At 37.1% G+C, this 22,764-nt stretch overlaps 1 protein-coding gene across 7 annotated transcripts in view; it reads left to right on the top strand.

Moving 5' to 3' along the window:
• Nucleotides 1-615: 615 nt before the first annotated feature.
• The window catches only part of ZC3H13 (zinc finger CCCH-type containing 13), a 45,751-nt gene continuing 23,602 nt past the window's right edge, over nt 616-22,764 (top strand). For 4 of the 7 annotated variants that reach the window (XM_032678009.1, XM_032678010.1, XM_032678011.1 and 1 more), the window contains exons 1-7: nt 937-1,047; nt 6,562-6,684; nt 7,122-7,231; nt 12,679-12,790; nt 19,371-19,479; nt 21,666-21,805; nt 22,538-22,692. In XM_032678009.1, the coding sequence (XP_032533900.1) occupies nt 952-1,047; nt 6,562-6,684; nt 7,122-7,231; nt 12,679-12,790; nt 19,371-19,479; nt 21,666-21,805; nt 22,538-22,692 (845 nt within the window). In that variant the 5' untranslated portion in view covers nt 937-951. Of the gene's footprint in view, nt 729-936; nt 1,048-6,558; nt 6,685-7,121; nt 7,232-12,678; nt 12,791-19,370; nt 19,480-21,665; nt 21,806-22,537; nt 22,693-22,764 lie in introns of those variants that run through there. The other 3 variants (XM_032678012.1, XM_032678013.1, XM_032678014.1) reach the window with 3 other exon arrangements.

The raw sequence follows: 22,764 nt of genomic DNA on the forward strand, positions 1-22,764 counted from the left end.
GTTCTGACTCCACCACCTCCCTGAGGTTCATTACAGTTCATTACAATGTCTAATCGCCCTTGCTGTGGAGAAATTCCTCCTAATGTCCAACCTAAACCTCCACGATGCAGTTTAAACCCATGTCCTCTTGTCCTGTCGCCTGGGAGAAGAGACGGACGCCCACCTGGCTACAACCTCCTTTCAGGCAACTGTAGAGAGTGATAAGTCCCGCTGAGCCTCCTTTTCTCCCAGCTTAAACACTCCCAGCCCCCTCAGCGGCTCCCCACAGCACTCAGGCTCCAGACCCTTCACCATCTCCGTTGCCTCCCCCTGAGGCGGAGCCAGGCGCCTCCTCCGCCCTCCCAAAGATGGCGGCACAGCCGCTTCCGCCCTTCCCGCCGCCGCCATCGTCATCGGCGTCACCGTCACCGCCATCACCATCGTCATCACATCGTCATCACCCTCGGCGCTGGCGGCGGCGGCGGCGCTGGCGGCGCGAGGGCCGCCGGGAAGGGCGCGCGGAGGCGGTGGCGGCGGCGGCGGTCCCTCGGCGGCTGTCCCGGCGCGCGGGGCGGGAGCGGCGGGTCCGCGGGGGCGCGCGCCGCTCCGCGCGCTCCTCCCCCTCCTGCCCGCGCCGCTCTGCGCTCAGGCCCGGGAGGACGGACCCCCCCCTCGCCCCCTCCCACCCTCTCCGCCCCGGGCGGCGGCGGAGGAGGCGGCGGGGAGCGGCGCGGCAGCGCAAGGAGCAGGTGAGTGCGGCGGCACGGCCGCGGGCGCGGAAAGTGGGGGCCGGGAGGCGGGACGGGCCCCCCGCCCTTTTCCCGCCAGGCGTGGCGCGGGGCCGCCGGGCCTCGGGGGCGTTGGGCCCAGGAAGCGCAGCGGCGGGGAAGGGCCGCGCTCCCACCCAGCGCCGTGCGTGGCCTCGGGCCGCCCGGGGGCTCCCCGGGAGCGGCGGCGGGGCCTGGCGGGGCCATGCCACCCTGTGCCCGGCGTGCCGCTCCGCCGGCCGGGGCCGTGCTGCAGACTCCTTCCCACGTACTCGGATCTTCGCCGTTCGTGATTTGTTTGGTTTGGGTTTTGGTTTTTTCCCCACTGCAGTAGGGCTCTTCTCCCACTCTCTGGCAGTAAAATAGTTTCTGCTTTTTACGCTCAAGAGGGGCTACTAATTTCGCTCGTATAAATTCTGCTATCACCATTCTTTCAGGTAGCGGCTACGGCTAACTCCCATCCGTTCCAGAAGTAGCCTGGGTGTGTTGGGTTAGTGTGTTAGGGATGGTCTGCTTCGGTCCTCACCTTTGATTTCTCAATGGATTCTCACTCTACCGTTGATTTCTTGTCAACCTTCTGCAAGAGGAACAGGTCTTTGGCATATAGTGGGTTAGCGGCCAGGACCGTGAGGGATCTTGGGCCGGTGGTGAAACACTCACGGTGCTTCTGTGCAGACGGGAGTGGACAGACTCGGCCCATGAACGAAGTATCTGAAAACTGTGGCTCTGTGTGGCTGTGCCCGAGATCATACACACTGCTTCTCAGCATGTTTGCTGAGAGTGACAGCTTGCTAATGTGGTGATCCAGCTCACAGATTGGAGGTAACACGTATCCAGCAAGCTTCACGTGAAAGCTGAGTGAACTTGGACCTGTCCACACCAGTGTGCGTAGACTCTCTCTCAGTCTGGGGAAACATCTTCTTTGAGTATGAGGACTTTGTTAGACATGGAACACTATATACTTCCTAGTGTGATACTGGGGCCTAATATTTTTATTTATTCACTCATAGAAAGCCAACCATGATTGTGTGCTTTGCAAACATAGTTAGTTAGCAGTTGCTTGTATCTACCAATGGAGAAATATAATATGTTAAATTAGAGGAACAGGTTCAAGTTAATATGGTGATGGGTTATCAGCAAGGAGTTGTTGAAGTAAGTTTAGAATGCTATTGTTTTGTCAAACAGGCTTTGTGTGAGTATTTGACTGGTTTTTTGGAAGGTTCGATACGAACACAAATTACCATTTTTAGTATTACTTTTAGGCAGTAAACCTGTGGAGTTCCTTCAAATATCACTATTTTATTTATATTGTGACATGGAAGTGTTAACATTGTAATCAGAACCAAAACCTTGTCAGGTAAAAGCTCTTCATTTTGAAAAGTGCAGGGAACCATTCTCAAAGCTGTTATTAAGTTTTCAACACATATTTAGTTTATCATAGAGTGTTATAATCAGCTTGTATCTGAACTTCTGTAGGACTTTAAAATAATTTTCCTTGTTATTTTAAAAGTCATATTATTTATCTCTTCACAGGTAGGATTTTCTAAAGTGACATAATGTTTAGCTTCTGTGTGATGTGTGCATGCACAGACATTGACATGCTTACGAGTGGTGTCTTGGACTTCTTAAAGAGATTTTATCTCTCTTTTTTTTTTTTTTGATTTTGCTTTTGTTCTGTTACATCTCAGTTTTTAGTTTTCTTGTAGAATCCTTCAGGATTCATTTTTTTCAGGGGGCTAGATTAGGTTTTTCTAATGGAAAAGTAGGTGTTTCAGATGTGTCTTGATTGTGGCTTATGCAATATCACAGTAATATGGAAGAAAAATCTTAAGCATGCTTGACACCAAAATGTAGGAGTACTAGTAATAAAAATATAACATTTCAGTGAGTACTGTGTCAGTTACATCATGTTTCATTGATTTCAGTTCCTTGGTTAGTGCCCACTAGGTGCACTCACTTCTCTCAAGTCTGTCTACATTTTAGGTTTATTCATGTGAGTAATACTCTGAAATATATTTTCCTTCAAATAGTAGTATAATTAATGTTATTAACAGGTTCTCTCAGTCTGGGAAACTTACTTCCTTTAAAGAGTAACACAGACCATCTGTGTGTAAGTTATCATAGCATTATAATATTTCTAATTTATTGCTACAGGTTGTCATGGATCTTATTTATGTGTGGAAAAGTGATACTTTACAGTTAAAATCTTAGTTATATAATTTATTTTAGGAGGATGAAGTTAATTTCACTTAGTGGTAGTAAGCTGTTTCAGAAGTTGCAGATACTTCAGTGCCCCGAAGTAGATTTGGCAATGCATTATCACGCACCTAAAGTGCATAATTTTCGACTTAGAAATTTTTAATTTTTTTTTTAAATCGTGGTAGTAATTATTAGAACTGTTGGAAATGCTCAAGGCTCAGGTCCACACTGGTACTCAGTGCTGTCTAACCCACGTGAGCATTTAATAAGGAGATGGTAATCCAGAGGCAGACATTTGATGGAAAGTCATTGTGCTGGCTGTCAGTGTGGGATTGATAGCAGGACTGTGATCATCAGTGCTAAAACAACGTAAGGTGAAAATGTGTGAGAACTGAGTGAGTTATGGGAATTTTTATGGGATGTTCCATTTAAAGTGTTCTTGATTGTCCATTGATGTGCACACTGAGAAATCTGGAAATTAAAGATGTAATTTTTTCACCTCCCAGTACTTGTTTATTAGCAAGAAAGCTTGTCAGAAACACAAAAACTGTCATTATACATCTGAAATTTTCAATATTGTTTTAATAGTCTATTTATTTTTTCAACTCAGTCTTCAAAGAATGAAAGTGCATCTGCATTTTCAGATGCAATCTCTCCAATATAATGTTTGACATAGCAAAAAATTCCTCAGTTTGCCTCTGTCTGGACTCTAATCCTGCAGCCTTTGGTAACAGTTATATTCACTTAACAGTGAAATGTCTTGCAGTTCTTGTTGCATGAGTGAGATCCTCATGTGATATGTGCATAAAGAAGTGAATATGCTGTGCACTCACAGCATGCTGGTTTTGTTTGCTTGGAGTAATCTATCATGAAATATCCCTTCTGTTAATAAAATATCTGTTGTTAACTGCAAACTGGTGGATATGGGCCAGAATCGAAGAATAGAATTGACACAATGCTACCGGAAATAGTATGTTTTTTCATTTCTCGTTTCAAGTCTTGTTTTGTTTGGGTTTTTTTAAATAGGGGATTTTACAAAGCTTAGAAGATTCAGGGTTGGATGGTATTCTTCTTAATTTCCCTATGGGAAATTATTATCCAAAATACAGGGAAGAATGCAGTTGGAATTAAATTATCTGTTCAGTTATGATGATGTTGCCCCCTTCATCCTCTTCATGCTTATAGCAATCCTTTTAAGCCTAGTCATCATCATAACTTCCTATAGAAGTTAATTCCAAAAAGAAACATATGCTGAGTAAAAAAGTAACATTCAAACCAAAGGTTTTGCCTCTGTTTCTTTGAAAATCAAAGTACATTCAAATGGAAAGGCAAAATGAATATAATTTTTCTGTATACTACTACCATGTCAGCGTGTACTGTACTTACATATTAGGTGCACTCATCTGTCCTTCTTGTGTTGAATGCTCTCCTTATGCCATTGCTAGTGTCATTCTTCTAACCCTTTTTATTTCAGATATGGCTCTTTTAACTGTAAATATTTAAACCAAATTCAGTAGTTGTTATATGATTGTCTTACTAAAAATGCTTTTGCATGTGTCAGTTGATTTTTATATCTTCAACTAAAGGGTGTGGCTGTGAGAAACTGTAGAAATTTAGTTGGTTTTTTTCCTGAAATTCAGTGAGAATCCTGAAATGGAAGGGTGCTCAGCTAGGTGAGACATGGTATTGTTTTGCTTTCTAACTTTAATGGTTTATCCTGTCAGACTTTATAAATACTGCTGCACATTGAGCTGTCCACAATGACTTCTAATTATTTTTCTCAGAAGACTGGACTAATTTGATCTCATCAAATATTTAGATAAAATCATTTCTCCTTGTGTGCATTGCATTATATTTATTTGCATTTCATCTGCTATTGTATTACTCAATTCTCTAACTCAGTTAGATCTTTCTGGAAATTTCTGTTCTCCACAGTTTTTACTAACCCAAATAATTTCATACTACAGGCAAATTCTACTGTTTGACTGTCTGCTTCCACTAATTGATGTTAACCATTGTTTTTAATGTTTGGTATACACCATATGGTTAACTTTCACTTTCCCTGAGCATCTTGGTTAATGTCTTGGTTATCTGAACCTTACTTATGAGACAAAATTCTTCAGATAATCAGAGGCTTGGAGAAGCAGTCAGTAGAGTAGAGCTCTACTGAGAAATCTCAAGTACATGGTGTAAGCTTGCTTTCTTCTGTTGTTTATAAAGGAGCTGAAGTGCTTAGCAAGAGCTTCAGCACAACATTTTGTTTGTAGAAAGTGCACAGGTGTCAGACTCCTAAGGAAGTATTGTCATAGAAGTAACTGTAGGGTTCAGATAATGAAGTGTCCATGTTTATGCATTATAATATTTTTTTTCTGTGAAATGTAACCTTACAATCTGAATACTGTGGGAACACATTGCTGATCAGATGGTAAAAATGTGTATTAATCGACTCTGGTGGATGTTAGTTTAAATTTGTATTATTCTGGCTCTATGGATGAACTTCTTGACATTTGTAATTGTTAGTGTATGAGAAATTAGCTTAAGAGTGTGTGTGTGCGTGTGTTCTAAATGCAGTGATGCATGGATAGGAGCAGAAGAGGCAGCAGCAGAAGGGTAGGAGGATTAGTGTTTGGCTAATCATGCTCTGCTGACTAATGAGAGTGATGGCACTTTGCAGTTTAACAAAGAGGTGGTTTTCTGAGCTGTATCTAAATTGTCCAGCACCTGACAGATGTTCCCAAATTGATTTTATTTCTGTGTAGATCAAGTAGCATGTAAAGAATGGACAAGGATGTTGGGGCCCATTCTGCCCTTTTTATACAACCTATTTCTAGTGCTTAATATGTATCTTCCTTTTTTTTTTTTAATATGTTTTTCTTTCTATAAATAACTCCTATTCTCAGGTAAGATAAATTGTGACTTCTTGTTTATCAAAGTTGTGCTGTATTTCCTTTAAAATCTGTTTTTCTTAATGAAAAAGAGCTAGTTTTTGAGAACCTTAAGAAATGTATCACTGCTGTGGAGTTTTTTGGTTTTTTTCCTAAACTCATGTGGTTCCAAATAGTTGTAAGAATCAAACCAGTAACAAACACAGACTGTGTTTGATATCAAGGTGATTTTCAGTAGGTTGTCATACACAACAAAGGAGGAAAAATGGAACTCTAAGTTTTGGAAATTTGTTTCAAAAATGGCAGCCATTTTTAGTGGTTGGAACTGGTTTCTGAGAGGTTGGTACAATAACATTAAAAGTTCTATTCGCTTAAGTCACTTGAGTTCATGCCCCAAAAATACATGATGAAAGAAAGCATCTGTTCTGAGTGGTGGTTGCTGCCCAAATGAATAACATGTCAAGTGATCTTTCCCAAGGGGAAGCTGAAGAATACAAATCAGGTCATAAAATAAAAATTGTCATTACTGGTGTTCAGCTGACTAGTTCAAATCAGAGGCATTCCTTGTTATTAGATACATTTCACTCATTTATGACTTCTTTTTCTTTCTTCATCACCTCTGCAGCAACTCTTACAACGTATATCCATGCTATTTTATTCATGTGAGTTCAGTGTCAATAGCCCCAAACTGAAGGATTTTACAGTTTTGCTTTTTTTTTTGGTTGAAGTAGTACAAAATGTCAAAAATTAGAAGGAAGGTCACAGTGGAAAATACCAAGACCATATCCGATAGCACATCCCGAAGACCCAGTGTGTTTGAAAGGCTTGGACCCAGCACTGGAAGTACTGCAGAGGTGAGTTGTAACAGTGTTCTTCTTTTTCTCCCCACCCCATCATCTTCTTTTCCAGGATTTATGTGGTGGGAAAGAGTAGCTCACAAGTACCAAATACTCAGATGTCACTGATGTTAAGTAAAGGTGAAAAGAACTCCTTAACGCATGGATGTTCAAGATACTAATACAAGAATTTTCAAATAACATGTGTTGTCCCAGCTTCTGGAGAGGAGCAGTAGTATTGTACATATTAATAATATTTCCACCAACCTAAATTTTTCTTTGCCAGACCTGATGATCATTGTTGATTATTTTTTTTAACGAGTTATATTACTGGTGGACAGAAATTACAGATAAATGGGAGTTAATGTGGAGTCATTTGTTTGTTCTGCCACACTCACACCAATGGTATTTCCAGAAAGGAGTGTGAAATTCACCCAGTAATGTCTGTCTCTTAGACACAGTGCCGTAACTGGCTGAAGACTGGCAACTGCCTCTATGGGAACACATGTAGATTCGTACATGGCCCTTCACCACGAGGTAAAGGCTATAGCAGCAGTTATAGAAGGTAAATCAAGAACTCACTTTGAATTCTTCACATGCTGTAGGAAAATAGCTTTTGCAACTATGTCTTTTGTTTTGTTTTGTTTTGTTTTTTTAAGTGAAATGCTGTGGTGTGCCTAATCATATGTTTTATCAATAACCAATTGCCTTGTGAAACTGCTCAAAACAATTAATTTGGCAACGTGCAGGATTTTTGTCTATATAGCTTTAAAAAAATAGAGTCCACTGGGTGCAGATTAACTACTTATATTACTTGAAATGGGAAGTTCAAGTACCTTAATACTTTTTTCTTTTGGCGTAGTGTCACTGCAGCTTTTTGGTATACTTGTCTGTCCTTTTCTAAAATGCTGGTTTGCAATTGCTTACAGCAGTACTCACGCAGCCCTTCTGCCTTTGCTATGTTGTTTGATGAATAAGGTGTCTATCCTTTCTCTCCTGTTGTGAGAAAACACTTCTCTTCAAACATAGTTTTGTGACTTTATCTGTCAGATATAGAAAAAATATCCTGTGTCATAGAAGGAGATCCAGAGTTACTTCACTTTTCAAAAGAGAATATTTTTTTATTATCTACTCTTCATATGTTACTACAGTTTAAATTTTTTTCAACTGTCTTTTATGTGACATAACACCTTGCTTAACTGAAACTGAATGTGGCAGTAAGTTTGTAATATTCTTGCTATAAAGGACAAAAATTATTATGGTTTTAGCATAGTACCTCTTTGCTTGAAGGCTTCACATTTTACAAAGAACTGTCCTTCATAATGCTATAATAATGCCAATGCTACCTCTAGATTATGAATGGGCACACTGAAGCATCAAAGTGTAAAGCAGCAACGGGAAGTGTTGGCATGAGTTTAGGGTTCCGTTTCCAGTTCTTTTTCCTATTCCTCTGGCATCCTCTCAGGATGATATTGACTTTGCTTGTTTGATCTTCCATTGCTTCTAGGGTGATGACTGCTGGGATACAAAATACATCACTGAGTTTAATATTTCTTTTGGTGCGTAAACAGTTTTACTCTGTTCTGTACTGAATGTTCCAAATGGATGAAGTAAGTGATTTGCTGATAAAGATTAAGTTTTAAAACTGATAGAATGTCACTTTCTCCTTGCTTTCAGCGTTTGGAACACTCAGTGCTTAGTTCTGCTTGGTCATTTGAAGAAAGGTGACATTTCTTTTAATGATTAAAACTGTGTTTCTGCTTCACTCTCCCCACTGACATTTAAGAATAACATTGATTTGCTGCTTTTTATTGCTGACTTTTTTTACTAGGACTATATGAAAAAGTCAAAGGACAAATCCTCCTGCTTATTTGCCTGACACATTCAACATTTAATAAAGGTGTTCTTAAAAGCAAAAAAGGGGAAGGAAGCCCACCACCCCTACACACACCCCAAACCAGACAAATGAAAGAAGCCTGCTTGTCTTCAGAAGTTTCTACTGATAGCTCTTGGCCAGGCATAGAAAAAGCTGGTTTATGTACATAATAAAATACTGGCATTTTCATGCCATTTAACGTTAGAGAGATTTTCACAAATGTTATTCAGGCATTTTGAATGCAATTTACTGGCTTCATGCAAGCTGAGCTAATGCTGCTTCCACATCAGTTCAGTTAAAGCAATACTCTTGTTCACATATCTGGGATAACATAGTGGCAGCGTGTGTTTAGCCAGGCCTGCTGGGGAAGTCACTTGTCTGCAGTTTGGTAGGACAAAGCATATCTTGCTGCCTTCCTCTATTGTTCCTTCTGTTTGATACCTGTCTGCAATAAATCTCATTGTTAATGGTTTTATCTGACTATAATGCGTCCCATAGTTCAGAACATCACTGGACAGTAGGAAAACTTGGCTCTACAGTGTGAAAAAGATTCTTCCCTTTCAGCATTATTGCTGCCTCTCACAGCATGAATTTTAAACTTGTTATGAAAATAAAACCTAGCATGTTTATATATAAAGCTTGCCTGATGATAATATTAAGAATTCAGACCTGCCAGTCTTTCTAGGCATCTCAAGTAAGGAGAGTTAACAAGGAAAGAACTGTGTGTAAACACGCTGTTCCACAAGGAATTTTGCTGTCTTGCTGCACTGGTAGATAGTTGGTTAGCAGGTAGATAGTTGGTTAGCAGGTAGATAGTTGGTTAGCAGGTAGATAGTTGCTGGTTCCTTTATACTATTGTCAGGATCTGTGCCATCGCAGGGTCCCTTTCTTAGTCTGTCTGATCATCTTTATTCAGGAATGTTATGCTGCATTTAAAAACCAAACCAAGCCAGCAGTAATATTAGGAAAGAATGTATGGATTTTGCAAGGTTCAAATATTGTAGTATGGGAAACTGGAAAATGGGACAATGTTTCATGAGCAATTATAATATGTACATGATACACCAATAATTGTCATCTACCTGTACACACGTGTGCTCTCACATGCATACACATGGATGCTCACAGGTGGGTATGTTGCAAGGGATGCCTATTCCTGAGTAATTGTTTCTGACACTGTAAGAGGTACAGAAGCAAATGGAGGCACAGTTATGAATGTGCATTTCCTAAATGCTGTTGAACATGGAGAACTGAACTGTTGCAGGAAGTAATGCTGTTTAAAATCATATAAGTGCACTGCTTAAAATTTGAAATGAGGAAATTCTACATTTTAGGCCTTACTTAAAAGACGGGCCCAGCACGAAATATTAAGCCATTAAAGAGAAATTGCATAATGTCTTTTGTGTGAAAGGTTCTACGAGTGTCAGTCTAGCCACATCATCTTAAACTGCAGAGGTAAATTGTCATGATCTGTTGAAACTCAGCAGTGAGCATAACCTGGACTAACCAAAGATCCCTTTTGAAGGGGGCTGGTGGAAAGTTATGTAGAAAAGAAGCCGTTGTGTAAAAAATCAAAACTGTGGTACGCATAAAAGAAAAGTCAGCTACTAGACCAGCTTGTTATTCTGTGCATTAAGCCAAGGCATCTGAAAACAGTCACGGCTTCCTGAGTAATTATTTCTTAAAATTTGGCAAACTTGATCGTATTTTATTAAAAATTTTTGAGGGTTATGATGGTTTTGGGGAAGGAGGGATAAGGTTATTGCAATAACTTTGTGTTGGTGTTCTCCTAAAGCTGAAAAAAGCTGACTCAATAATAGAAAAACCAAAAAAAACCACCAACAAACCCCAGCCCTGAACATGTAACTTTTTAAATTTCTATGGGCTTTTAGATAACTTTTATAATATTTAAATATATTTCAATGATGTTTTAGCAAAATACCTTTTTTCAGTATGGGAGGGAAGAAAAAAATTTATTCAGAGTGAAGTGGTTTGGATTTTTTATTCCAACCTAAAACTTTTTTTAAAAAAGCATTAAAATATCAGTGTGACTCTGCAAAGTTTCTCTTGCTTTCTCCTTCAGCTACTGGGATTTTTCCTGAAAGTGTTCCTCCTGAGGAACAATATTAGTAGTACCCTATTGATTATCTCTCTGCCTTTTAACTTAATTTTCAGTTTCACTAATCCAAATCCTTTGTATCATAGCTTAAATGTTATTAGAAATTAAGGCATTGAATTGCACTTTAATGTTGAAAGACAGTTTATTTGTTGAGGCAGCTGATGGTTGGAATGCTTCAGAGAGTTTTGGTAATGCAAAGGGATTATCTTTCTAATATGAGGGGAAAGGAAAAATACTTTGAATCATAACCTTTACTAAAGTGAGACACTTTAACAATTATATAGTCATGCATGCAAAGAAGATAACTTGTTTATATTTGTATGCTGGATATTATTTGATCCTTAGTGATGAAAGAAGCAGGGCTCTACTGTTTTGTACATTACCTCTGATCTAGGTTGACCTGTATTTACAACTCATGGAGAATTAAATGCATTTAAAACTGAGAGCAGTCACTGGTCTTTTTTTTGTAGATCTTCATACACTTAACCTTATGATGCAATTTAAATAATTAAATACAGATAACAGTGCTGAGGAAGAAGTGAAAAAAAAATTACTGTTCTTCAAATATGTGCAGGTTTAAAATGAAATTATATGTATTTAGATTTTTGTATGCATACTGTGAAAGACAGTTTACCCTTCGCATATTATGCGACGGAGGAAGAGTGAGAAAAACACCTTTATAAGTGGAAATTTTGATTCAATCTGAAAAACAAAAGAAATGCAAATTTTGTTATTCATATATTACATAAAACTCTTCTAATCAAATAAGACAGCGTCAGTATCTTTTTATGATTCTTTAGTGTAAACTGATGGGCACAGATCTAGTACTTTCATACAACCGTTTCATGGAAGAATTTGTATTTACAGCTGACAGCCATCACAGAAGTAGTAAGCTCAGTAGCAAGCCAGAAGTATATGAAGAGAAAATTTGTTTTCTTGAACTAAAAGATCATTTGAAACAGTTCCTTTATCCCATTAGCTTAGGAACTTGTTGAATTATAGAGTTGGAAGGGACCTTAAAGATCATCTAGTTCCAACCCCCCTGCCATGGGCAGAGACACCTTCCAGTAGACCAGGTTGCTCAAAGTCCCACCAAACCTGGCCTTGAACACTTCCAGGGATGGGGCATCCACAGCTTCTGTGGACAACTTGTGACAACGCCTCACCAATGCAAGGGCTGTTCTCTTTTAACCCGTAGGGAATAAATGAACTTGTGAATTCATACTAAGAGGTGGCAAAATTAAAGTAATGTAGAATGTTCCTCCTCCCATCCCATGTCGTGGTAATATCTTTTACAGAAAATATATCTTAAAGTTGCATGACTATTAGAGTTCATCCAATATTTTGTAATTAAATCATGAAATAATTATATTACTGAAAGATAATGGAGGAGGCCTCCAAGAGTGAATTGCTGGTTTATGGTCTTGCAACAGTGTTTTTCTGTGTGGCAGCCTCATTGAGGCCAGGGGAGGATGGTACCTAGGTCGTGTTATCTCCGCTTGCAGACTTCATTCGCATTCAGAGTTGTGTTTCCCTGTGTCTGTCATTGCTAGTCTACAGTAGTTTGACTCTTCATTAATTGTGGTTTAAAATATATGTATATGTAAAACATACATAATATATAATACTTATCAAAATTGGTGCAAAATGTGGAGAAGGCTAAATCTTGAAGTACATGGTAGGAGTGATTGTGAAACACATTTGTATGATGTCCAGAAAAAGATTATTTGTTCTGAAGAGGATCACTTCAACTGATCTAGAGTAGTAACTGAGTCATGCCATATATACAAATAATTTTTCTTCTTAGTGTCAAGTCTTCCTCGACATTCTGAGTTGGGTGGTTTTTAGGGTGTTTAAGCCCATTAGAACAGAATATTTTCTTACTCATCCACTTTGCTTCAGCGTGGGAGGTTTAGATCTTTCTGTATATACTAATAAAAATAATAATTAAAAGAGATCATATTCCTTTAAAAATAGTCCCATAGAACTGGTTATATTATGTTTCTGTATTATACAGGTCACCAGAAAGACCCACTGGAGATCTTCGGGAAAGAATGAAGAACAAACGTCAAGATATTGAGGCAGAGCCACAGAAACGAAGTACAGAGGAATCATCCTCTCCTGTTAGGGTAAGAGTGGAGTTTGCAGAACTCCAGAATCCCTCGGTAGCAATCAGGCAGTGTGTCCTAGAAACCTTATCATGGTGACTTGTAATATTTAAAATGTTTTAATGAACTGCTCGTTTTGTACATAGCATATCGCATATTTTGTTATGAAATGTCTTAACCGTTGTATTACTTTGCAATTTTAAAGCACTTTCTGATCTTCTGGTTCCCAAAGATTTTATAAATCCCACAGATTAAAATATGTTATAAATACTGATAAAAACCAAATATTGATAGTATTGATTATTACCAAGAAGGTGTATTAACCATTGTTCCAATGGTCTACTATTTTTCCCCAGCACATTCATATCCAGTGTTTACATGCATCCTGACTTAAGTTGTTCATCTCAAATTTGCTTTTGATGAGACCATGCGGTTGCTGTGATGCTGGTTCATTTTGCCTTCCTCCTCATGTACTCATCAGGCTTTCCAACTGCTCACCTTTGGATTTTGCAAAAAATTCATTCATTATTATTCTCATTTTGTAATCATCTTTGTGCAACCGTATGCCCCTCAAATATCAAAACTTCGTTATTTTTAAGTTGTGTTATGTGTTCCTGATGTTACAAATAAATAGGGGTAGAGTTGGTAGTGTGACACTGTGTCTGTGTAGCAGTAGCACCACTGTATTCCTGCATCATGTTTAAGACCATCTTCAGATGAATAATTATTAAAAGGTTTTATTTGTGAAAACTCAGTTTTGCTTCTGCAGGTATTAACAGTATTCTATCATTTCCTCTTGGTCTGTTCCTACTTGCTGTGTAAAATGAATTTTTTTATGTCAGCTGTAAATAAATAAACAGCAGCTGCTATCATTAAATTAACAGAATGGCTTACCTTCCAATCATGTTTTCAGTTGCTGTAAATTTGTGTAAGCTTTCAATCTTTTTTCCCAAGTGTGTTTCTTTTATTTTCTAATAGTTTGAATAAACTGTTCAGTTATTGAGTATATGGTTAGTGGGAAAATTGTTTTTTCCAACCGTTATTAAAAATTTGCTGTAACTTCTGTCCTGATGCAACTCTAATTTTGATGTAATTCTTACTTTTGATTAGTTAACCTTGCTTTTTATAGTGTTCTATTAATGTAATAATAAAATACTTTTAAACAACTAAGCCCCAAGTAAAAGTGAACTGGAAGCAAACATCTAAAGGAATTGGAGAATTAGTGGGTCTGTTAAAGTACCAAAGAATTATTTACGGGTTAAGCACACTGCAGAGTAAGGAATACTCTGTTTCAATCTCATAAAACAGAAGGCTGACGAAAACACTGAGCTTTTGTATTATTAGACGGAGGCAACTCTCAAAATACAGGATATCGAAAGAAAATATTCTGGAACAAATAGATGAAAAGGGGCAATCGTCAAGAGTTGCTTTGCAAAGAACCAGGAGATCTAAAAGAACAGAAGACTCGAGTGACTGAACTGCTAACAAAAATCTTGCTCCATCGTTAGAGCTACTGTTATGGTGGAGATCTAATATGTGATGTTTCCATTTCTTATTAAAGCTTTTGGGGTAACAGAGGAGCTGGATAAGAAAACTTGGAAATAATGAAAGGTAGCTTGTTCCATTTTTAGAAGTTTCATAATTGTGGATTAAAAAGGAATAAAAAAAAAAAGAGCAGCACTGTTCTGCAGTCAAAATTTGTGCTTCACCAGACTACTACCGTGAAACTTTGAAGATTAGTAGTTAAGAGAGAACTGTCTGACACAGGTAAAACCTTAAATAACTCCTTTTGAAATAAGGCTTTTGAGGCGTAGGCATATGTATAGATAGTCAAAGAATATCAAGCATAGTATTGTCAGGTTTAGAATCTAGCTAAGGGGAAAATTTTAGATTAATTTGAAAATTAATTTGAAATTGAGTTACAGAGAATGCTGTGGTGCTTCATCTAAAGAGCTATAACTTTAAAGAATGTAGAAAAAATGTTGGACATCTCAAATGTTGAACTTTGCAGAAGATATGAAAACAGTAGTTGAGATTACTGAAGTCTGAGGAGTGCCATGGGAGTTTGGGAAGATAGTTTTTTGCAGTACAATGGCAGATGAAACTTGATGTTGGCAAGTGCAAAGTAATGCACAATGAAGAAAGTATAACAATAAATCATGAATTAATTTTCTAAAAGTAACTAAAACCATGCAGTACAAAAATAAGTTATTGTGGACAGCTCAATGAAACCATCTGTTTAAAGTGAAGTCACAGTTTCATAAGCAAACACTCAGGTATATAAAAATGGAATAGAAATTGATCAGTGTTACTCTGTAGAAATTCATGGTCCAGTTTTATTTGAAATGCTGTTCGGTCGTCATCATCTGTATGCAAGAAAATACTATGGTCAAAGGTCTTGAAGTGGGCAAAGAGTTGAGAAATAAACTGAAGAGAAGAAAGATCATGGGGTGAATGCATATAATGTATGTTTGGGAGAATGTAAGTTAGATGCGTCATGTTCATACTTTATCCAAGTAGAGAGGGTGGCAAATTTGAAAGTGACAAGGGGAAATGCTATTTACCTTATATATGACAATTTGCCAGAAGATACAGTCAAAACCCTCGATAAGTTCCACAAAAAGTTAAGACATTATAACGAGTATAAAACCTTTTTAGAAGAGATTTCTCGTTCTTTGGAGACATACATAAGTAGTACAATCTGTATGTATTTAGGAAGAAACTTCCTATATGGGCAGCTTACAGATTACATCCCTTATTATTTCTTCATGCTTTGTACTATTATTTTCAGAGAAAATATACTGTGTTATGTGGATACTTACATTGAACTCAGTTGTGTCTGTGTTTCTCCGATTTGTGTTCAGAATTATTTCAACACCGTATGTTAGTGCATCAGCTATTATACAAATAATTAGTTAAGGTTCCTGTATTGTTCCTGTTAATGTATTTAGTTGGAAATTTTTGTACTGAATTTTTCTCCATATTGTGAGAAGTTAGTTACATTGGTGTGTATGAAGTATAATTACTTAAAGTTTTAACCTGGAAGGTGTGTGTGATTTGGGAGAAACAGTGGGAGGAACTTAATGTACATTTAGGAAAGGTTTTTATAGGGGTTGTATATTACTTATTTCATATCTGTGCTTTTTGTCACTGTGGCTTTTGACTGTTTCCACTGGAAATGGAAGTCACTTTTGTCTTCCGTCTCTGAAATGGAAACAATACCTGTTCCTGTCAAGGAAACTTCTGATTCACTGTCTTATGTGTTTCTGTAGCATGGTAGTAGTTAACACTAAAAAGGTATTATACCTAGATGAAAACAGTACTGTGCTTGCCCAAAAGATTCTAGCTGTAATACATGTAGTTTAGTCTAGATTGGAAGGAATCTGTGCTTTTGAATTAGTTTATTTTGCTGCTGCATGTACATGTGCTGATAAGGCTGAAACCGAAGTTTCTGCCATATAAGAGTTGTCAGTTTTAAGTGTCTTCTGTTCTCTTCATCGGTATTGGCCAAATAACTTCTTGGCTAGAAATAGGCTTTACAGACTGGATGAGTCCTTTTGTGCTTGGCCAGGCTTTTCTGGTGATAGTGAGAACATTTATTCAAGTAGACATCAAATCTTGTGCTGTAGAGTGCTGATCACATAGGGTATGGAACTTCAAGTTAAGTAGGCGTTAAAATAAAATCTCACAGAAGTCATCCATAATGTCATATTTTTTTTCCCTTTCTTATGTGGCATTTCTCCTGAACATCAACATTAAACTGCAGTCATCTATTTAACACATGTAAATAGTTTAGCCGGAAGCACATACTGAAAACAGCATAGACAAAGTCTACTAAGTTGTTTATTCTTAGGACAATCTACGATGTATTTTTTTAGCAAATAATTACATTATTATGAAAGTTTAATGCTTCTTGACTAGTAAATGGCATTTTTTCAGAGTCTGCAGAGAAATAGTTTACAAGTGTGGCTGAAGTGGGTACAGCATCTTCCAAGTGCCAGTGAACGACGTGCTATTGGCTTTCAAGAGCTTAACTTGGCTTGTTAAGGGAGAGAAAAAACATGTAAAGTACAAGAAGGTCTATAAGGATATGAAGAAAATATTTAATCTCCATAGTATGAGGGAACTGAATGTGTTATAAGTGTAACAAGTAAAAGAAAAGGAATGTGTTGAAGACTTTTTGGTGAGAAAATTTTAAGTATATGTTCTAAACCATCATAACTTAAATGCTTGGTTTCTATGCCCCAGGAAAAATATACTCAGTTTCTGAACTGAGGTTTGTTTTTCAAGATGCAATGTTGCCAGAATCTTTTTTCCTGACAACTAAATAGCATTTAGTGTAAAATACCATGCTTGCATAAAAATAGTCTATTCCCTTCCCCTATATTCAGTAATTCAGTTTGATAGCTGTTTTTGTTCTCAGTTCTTCTGTAGAAATATGATTGTACCCCTACTGAATCTTTCCACTGAAAGGAGAAAATACAGGCTGTTTCAAGATGCTTACACTATTGGGTTGTAAGTTTGAAGAGGTAGGCATGATACATGGAGGTTGTGTAGTACTTTTAACATGGGTTATTAAATTGGTCTTGAAGCATTCTGACTTACTGCATGTTCTTTGCTGACAAGTTATTTGATGAATTGGCTTTGAGAAGTCTTTTAAAATCAGTGTGGAGAGGTTGTCCTAACATTCATATTTCATTTTGCTAGTAACAAGTAGTGTTGAATTAATAGAAACTAGTATTTGTATTTAGGAAATTATGGGTTTGTTAGTTAATGTTCTAGAAATTAGTTGAAGCGTATAGCAGAAGTACACAGTTTAGTAGAACAGATACAGCCTTCATGGTGGGTGGGCTAGGAAAAAAACCCCAGTCTTAAGAAAAAAAAGTGATTGCAGGGGAGGCTTGTTGATATACTTACAGATTTTCAGATCTCATCAGAGTCATTTTCTTTTGAAGTAGTTTGCTTTGGAGCATAGTACAGTGTTGGCTCTTACACTGAAATGCCTTTAGTACATGTTGCGATGATGGCTTAGTGGTTGTAGACTTGTCTGCAGTTGATATCAGCAACCATCTTGACTCGATAGGTTATGATCTTCTGCACCATTTTAGAGATCATGTCATGAAATGGAGAATTTTTTTTTTTCTTATTCTACCAGCTGCTTTAAATTAAACGTGATACAAATTAGTTCTTCGGTGTGATGTTCCGTTGTGTTATGTAGCGAATGCTCAGTTTTTTCCAACATTTCTAAGGCTTTGAATGTGATATACTGAATGCGTCGAGAGGCTCGAGGATAACTGTGTTGAAACATCTGGTTTAGTTCTGTAGGTAAAATAAATGCAGTACTTGTTCTGTGAACATTTGTGTCATTGAACTAGAGATAAGATTTTAACACTTAGTGAATAAAAAGGAATAGTTGAATTTTACTCATTTCTAAGTGACTACCCACAATGTTATGTTATTTCCTTCCTGTGTTTCTAAGGTGATGTTAAGGTTTTAAATTAAGATCTAAGTCCCAATAAGGAATAGCTAGTGAAATTCTCAGGCATCTCATTTTCTTGGCATAAAACCAAAGGTTCCCACATATCAGCATGGAAGAATCCCCCCAGAAAAGAGAAGGCACTATGGAAGGTGAGAACAAAAGGGATATAGGACAGACTTTCATTATTTGCTCCTTCTGATTTACTACTTAGTAAATTAACCTGAGATACTTCTAAGCTTGAATGTTCTTTTTTTTGCTAGTAACAAAGAAACTTTTTTCTCTATTCCACTTGAGCCCAGGTAGATTATTTAGAGAATGTCACTTCAGCAGATGCAGTGATGCAACACTGCAGCTTTATTACTGGAATTTATCAGGGGGATAAGAGCAGCACAGCATCAGTTGACTTTTGAAATTCTTTTTTCCTGTAAGGATAGTCTCTGGCTTTCTTAGATGTCCACTGGACCATCTGCCACCTAGAAAATGGGTGCTACTGCAGTAGTTAGACTTGTCTCAGAGGCAGTGAAAGTCAAACACAAAACTGTCAACAAAATTTGTTTCTAATGTGTTGCTTTAGACTTTTTTTCCCCTTCTGCCCACCACGGGTCTCAGTTTTTTTCTTATTTTATTGTCTCCCCACACACACTTTCTTTATCCTTTGGAGAGTTAAATAGTTCCACTTCTGAGTCTCATCTGCCTTGCATATAAATATTCTTATTTACAGCTGAGAACTCTTGCTCAAGCTGTTAAAATTATACTCTTTAAATGTTCATTAAACTTCTGGTTGTAAGAACTTAATCTGTTCTTTCAGAGCCTATTTTAAACTTTGTTCTCTGATACGTGCTCGACTCTTGCCCTGACTTTAAACCTTCTTATTTTATGAAAACTTTCTTCTCTTTTCCCCATCTGCTATTTGCATACTGATTATATGAAATCGCATTAGAACATGTTGCCTGTGGAGTCTTTGCTTGTTTAAGAAGGTATTTGTTCAACAGGCTAAAAGGGGAAATGCTTTTTGTACTATGAAAAAGAAACAGCCAAAATACCATGTAAAATACACCTGCTTCTTCAGACTTCGTTCAGAGTAAAGTCGTTTACTCTAATGCAGCATTTTTCCCTTTCTAGAAAGAGTCTTCACGAGGAAGACATAGAGAAAAGGAGGATATCAAAATTACAAAGGAGCGAACACCAGAAAGTGAAGAGGAAAATGGGGATTGGGAAACAAATAGAGAAGGTAAGTACAATGAAACTAACTACTGATGCTTCAAAGAATTATGAGATTACTGTACTGTATGTAAAGTGCTTAAAAATTTGGTTTCTAAGCAGAATACTTTCATGCAGCAGCCATTAATTATTAATTTAATTTTTTTTGGAGGTGAGCAAAGAAGTTATCTGAGTTGGAGTGCTACAATAGTTAAACCACCTTAGTTTAAAAACATGTTTGTATTTTTTTCATTTTGCTATTTTGACTCCTCAGACAAAAAAAAAAATTGGGTTCTCCATGGCTGAATCTTTCACATTTAGATCACTAGTTGAATCCAGGTTACATCCAAAGTAATTTTGAAGCTGGTCGGTCTGATGGGAGAGTGTAACTCCTTTGAATTCAGAAGTCAGTAGGGTTTTTTGCATAATTTGTAGTGATATGAACTGTCTCATTAACAGGGGCTCCATTAGAGTAACAACAGTTGAAGGTAGCAATTGAACTATTTATATTCTGAAAACACTTGAAAAATGCTAAGCGTCTTGCATTACCTTCTGTGGTCACTTTTGTATGGGTTGGTGGGGTTTTGGTGGTTTTTTTTAATACTTACAAGGTGATTTTGTGGTCCTTGTTGATAATACTCGTCCCTTTACTGTGTCAGCAGTTTTCTTCTTTCCTAAGTTTCACTTGAGTCCAAGTTCACCTCACAATGAAGTTACAGCAGCTTTCAATAAATTGTGATGTTGCTGTAGTTTTGTGTCAGTGTTTCACAAGTAGTTACAGTATTGCAAGAAAAGATGGCAGTTCTGCTCCCTTCTGAGGTAATTGAGATATAATGAATGTATTTGCAATAAACTATACTGCAAGTTGTAGGATGGAGCTCCCTGTAAATTTCATTAACTAGGTAGCTTTTCAACACTCTGTGCTATAAGTGTTGCAAATAGTTTTACTGTGTCTTGAGCACAATACAACAATGGAAGAGTAGCCATAATAAATTTTCACTCCTTTGTAGATTTTTTTTTACTTGATTTAATAAAAATTAATTTATGACATGTTTCCATGGAAAGTCAAAAAAGTTTAGAACATAAAAACAAGAAGTTCTATATAAACATGTAGTATGAATGTCTTAAGTCTTAAGCGCTAAGACTTTCTGCTTGAGAATTAAACTTTTTTTCAAAGTAGTGATCAATCACTGATAAATGGATGAAGTAGAATTACTGTCTGTTAAGTTCTAGTGAGTGCTATATAGGAAGACAGATGGACTGGGAAAGAACCTGTGCTGTTAGGAACTGCACCTTTCTCTAAACTGTTCCCGTTCATTCATGACACATGAAGGGAATTTGTAGACTTAGTTTAGTTACTGCAAAACCTTTTGTATAGTTCCTGTGTGTAGGAAAGGAGTGAAAGCTAATAACTTTTTAATGAAGTAATTTTTTTTGACACATTTTCCCTAAGTGCTTTTTGAGCATTAGATTTAAATAGCCATAACCAAAACAAGAAATGTCAACAGAGTGAGTAAGCTCAATTTTCAGTAATATTTCAGTTGCAAGGTTGAAAGCATATGATATTAACCGGCCACGACTTAATGAAAAAATGAGATTTTTTGAGGGTTTTTTGATGTGAAAACCAAACAGTGATAATGTTTTAAAACCAGATACAAACTTCTTCAGTGTATATTTATCCGATGAAAGAGTTCATACAGACCTTATTTTAAAATCAATGTGTGATGTAATTAAATAAGTGTATCAATTGATTTGAAGATACTGTATTAAATAAAACCCTCTAGTATCATGCATCAATATTTATATCTCTTTCATGTAAGATTTCCCAGTTAAGTAGTGTTCTACATATTTTTTGTCTTTGTGAAGACACACCGTTTTAGGGATTTTTGTAATTTAAATATAAATAAGTGGTTTACTATGTTTGCCTTGCTACCAGCCTCTTAATGGATGAACATCCATGAAAGAAGTTGGAGTGGTCTTTTTAATGAAGTTAAAGAGTTTAACTGCAGGTTGTATGGAACTAACTCAAGTTATTTCAGGTTTATACACATAATTGGAGATGTGACTTTACTCCATTGATCCATTTGTGCAGTGCTTAAAAGTCATGGAAATATTTATACTTGGCATCCAAGTATAAATTTAGTATTTATACTAAATATTTTTATTTATTTCAAATGAAATTGTTTGCTAATCTGTTCACTTCTTTTTTTAATAAAGACTCTGATAATGGAGATGTTAATTATGATTATGATCATGAGCTGTCTTTGGAAATGAAGCGCCAAAAGATTCAGAGAGAACTCATGAAATTGGAACAAGAAAACATGGAGAAACGAGAGGAAATAGTAATTAAAAAAGAGGTTTGTATTATGTTAATGTGAAATAAAAAGGACAAGTCATCAGCTGCTTCATAGACTTCTGTTTCCTGGAAGACTTAAGCTTCCTGGGCTACAAATGCGCTGTTGTGTTACATGATAATAAATAACTGGCACCTATGTAATTAGTAGGTGACTTAGGTATTAGTAGTGAGTATCCAGTCAATCATCCGGCACAATGACCATGTCTTCTCCTTTGTGAAGTCAGCTGTTAAAAAATACATAGGATTTAATGCATTTTAATAATACAAAACTAGTAAGACCTTAAACAGAGAAGACATGTAAAAGAAAACACAAGGCATTTGCCAGTCTCCTTTTCCAGCATGCCTTGTAGTAACAGAATAGAGTGAGAGAGACAAAGCTGCAAATGTTAAAAACCCTAAAATTTTGGGAAAGATTAAAAAAAATCCTCTAAGGGTGTCTTTCAGGTAAATTTGAATGTTTCTTGTAAGCATGCTGATTTTAAACTTTTAATTACAGTGTTTGTAATGTACTGCAGAGTACATCACCTTCTCTTCCTCCACGCTTTATCTGTTGTCTTTCTTTTATGGGGTTTTTTGCAAACAGTATGGTTAGTTCATTTGAGGTAGAGGTGTACATGGTTAAGATCTCAGATATAGACTGTTACTGTATTTGTATATTTGACACATATATTGGCATACAGTTATACTTTGGAGCATCAATATCTTATTGCTTAATTATGTTCTTTTCCTCAAGATTTCTCCAGAGGTGGTTAGATCTAAATTATCACCATCACCACGAAAGTCTAGCAAATCTCCAAAACGAAGATCCAGTCCCAAATCATCCTCTTCAACTAGTAAGAAAGAGAAGAAAGCATCTACTGTATCTTCACCACTTTTGGATCAGCAGAGGTCAGTATGCAGATGCATCTTGCAAGAGAGTGAGAACAGAGAACCACACTAATAATTATTACCAGGATTTTC

This window comes from Chiroxiphia lanceolata, chromosome 2 (genome assembly GCF_009829145.1).
Source record: "Chiroxiphia lanceolata isolate bChiLan1 chromosome 2, bChiLan1.pri, whole genome shotgun sequence".
NCBI classification, from domain to species: domain Eukaryota; kingdom Metazoa; phylum Chordata; class Aves; order Passeriformes; family Pipridae; genus Chiroxiphia; species Chiroxiphia lanceolata.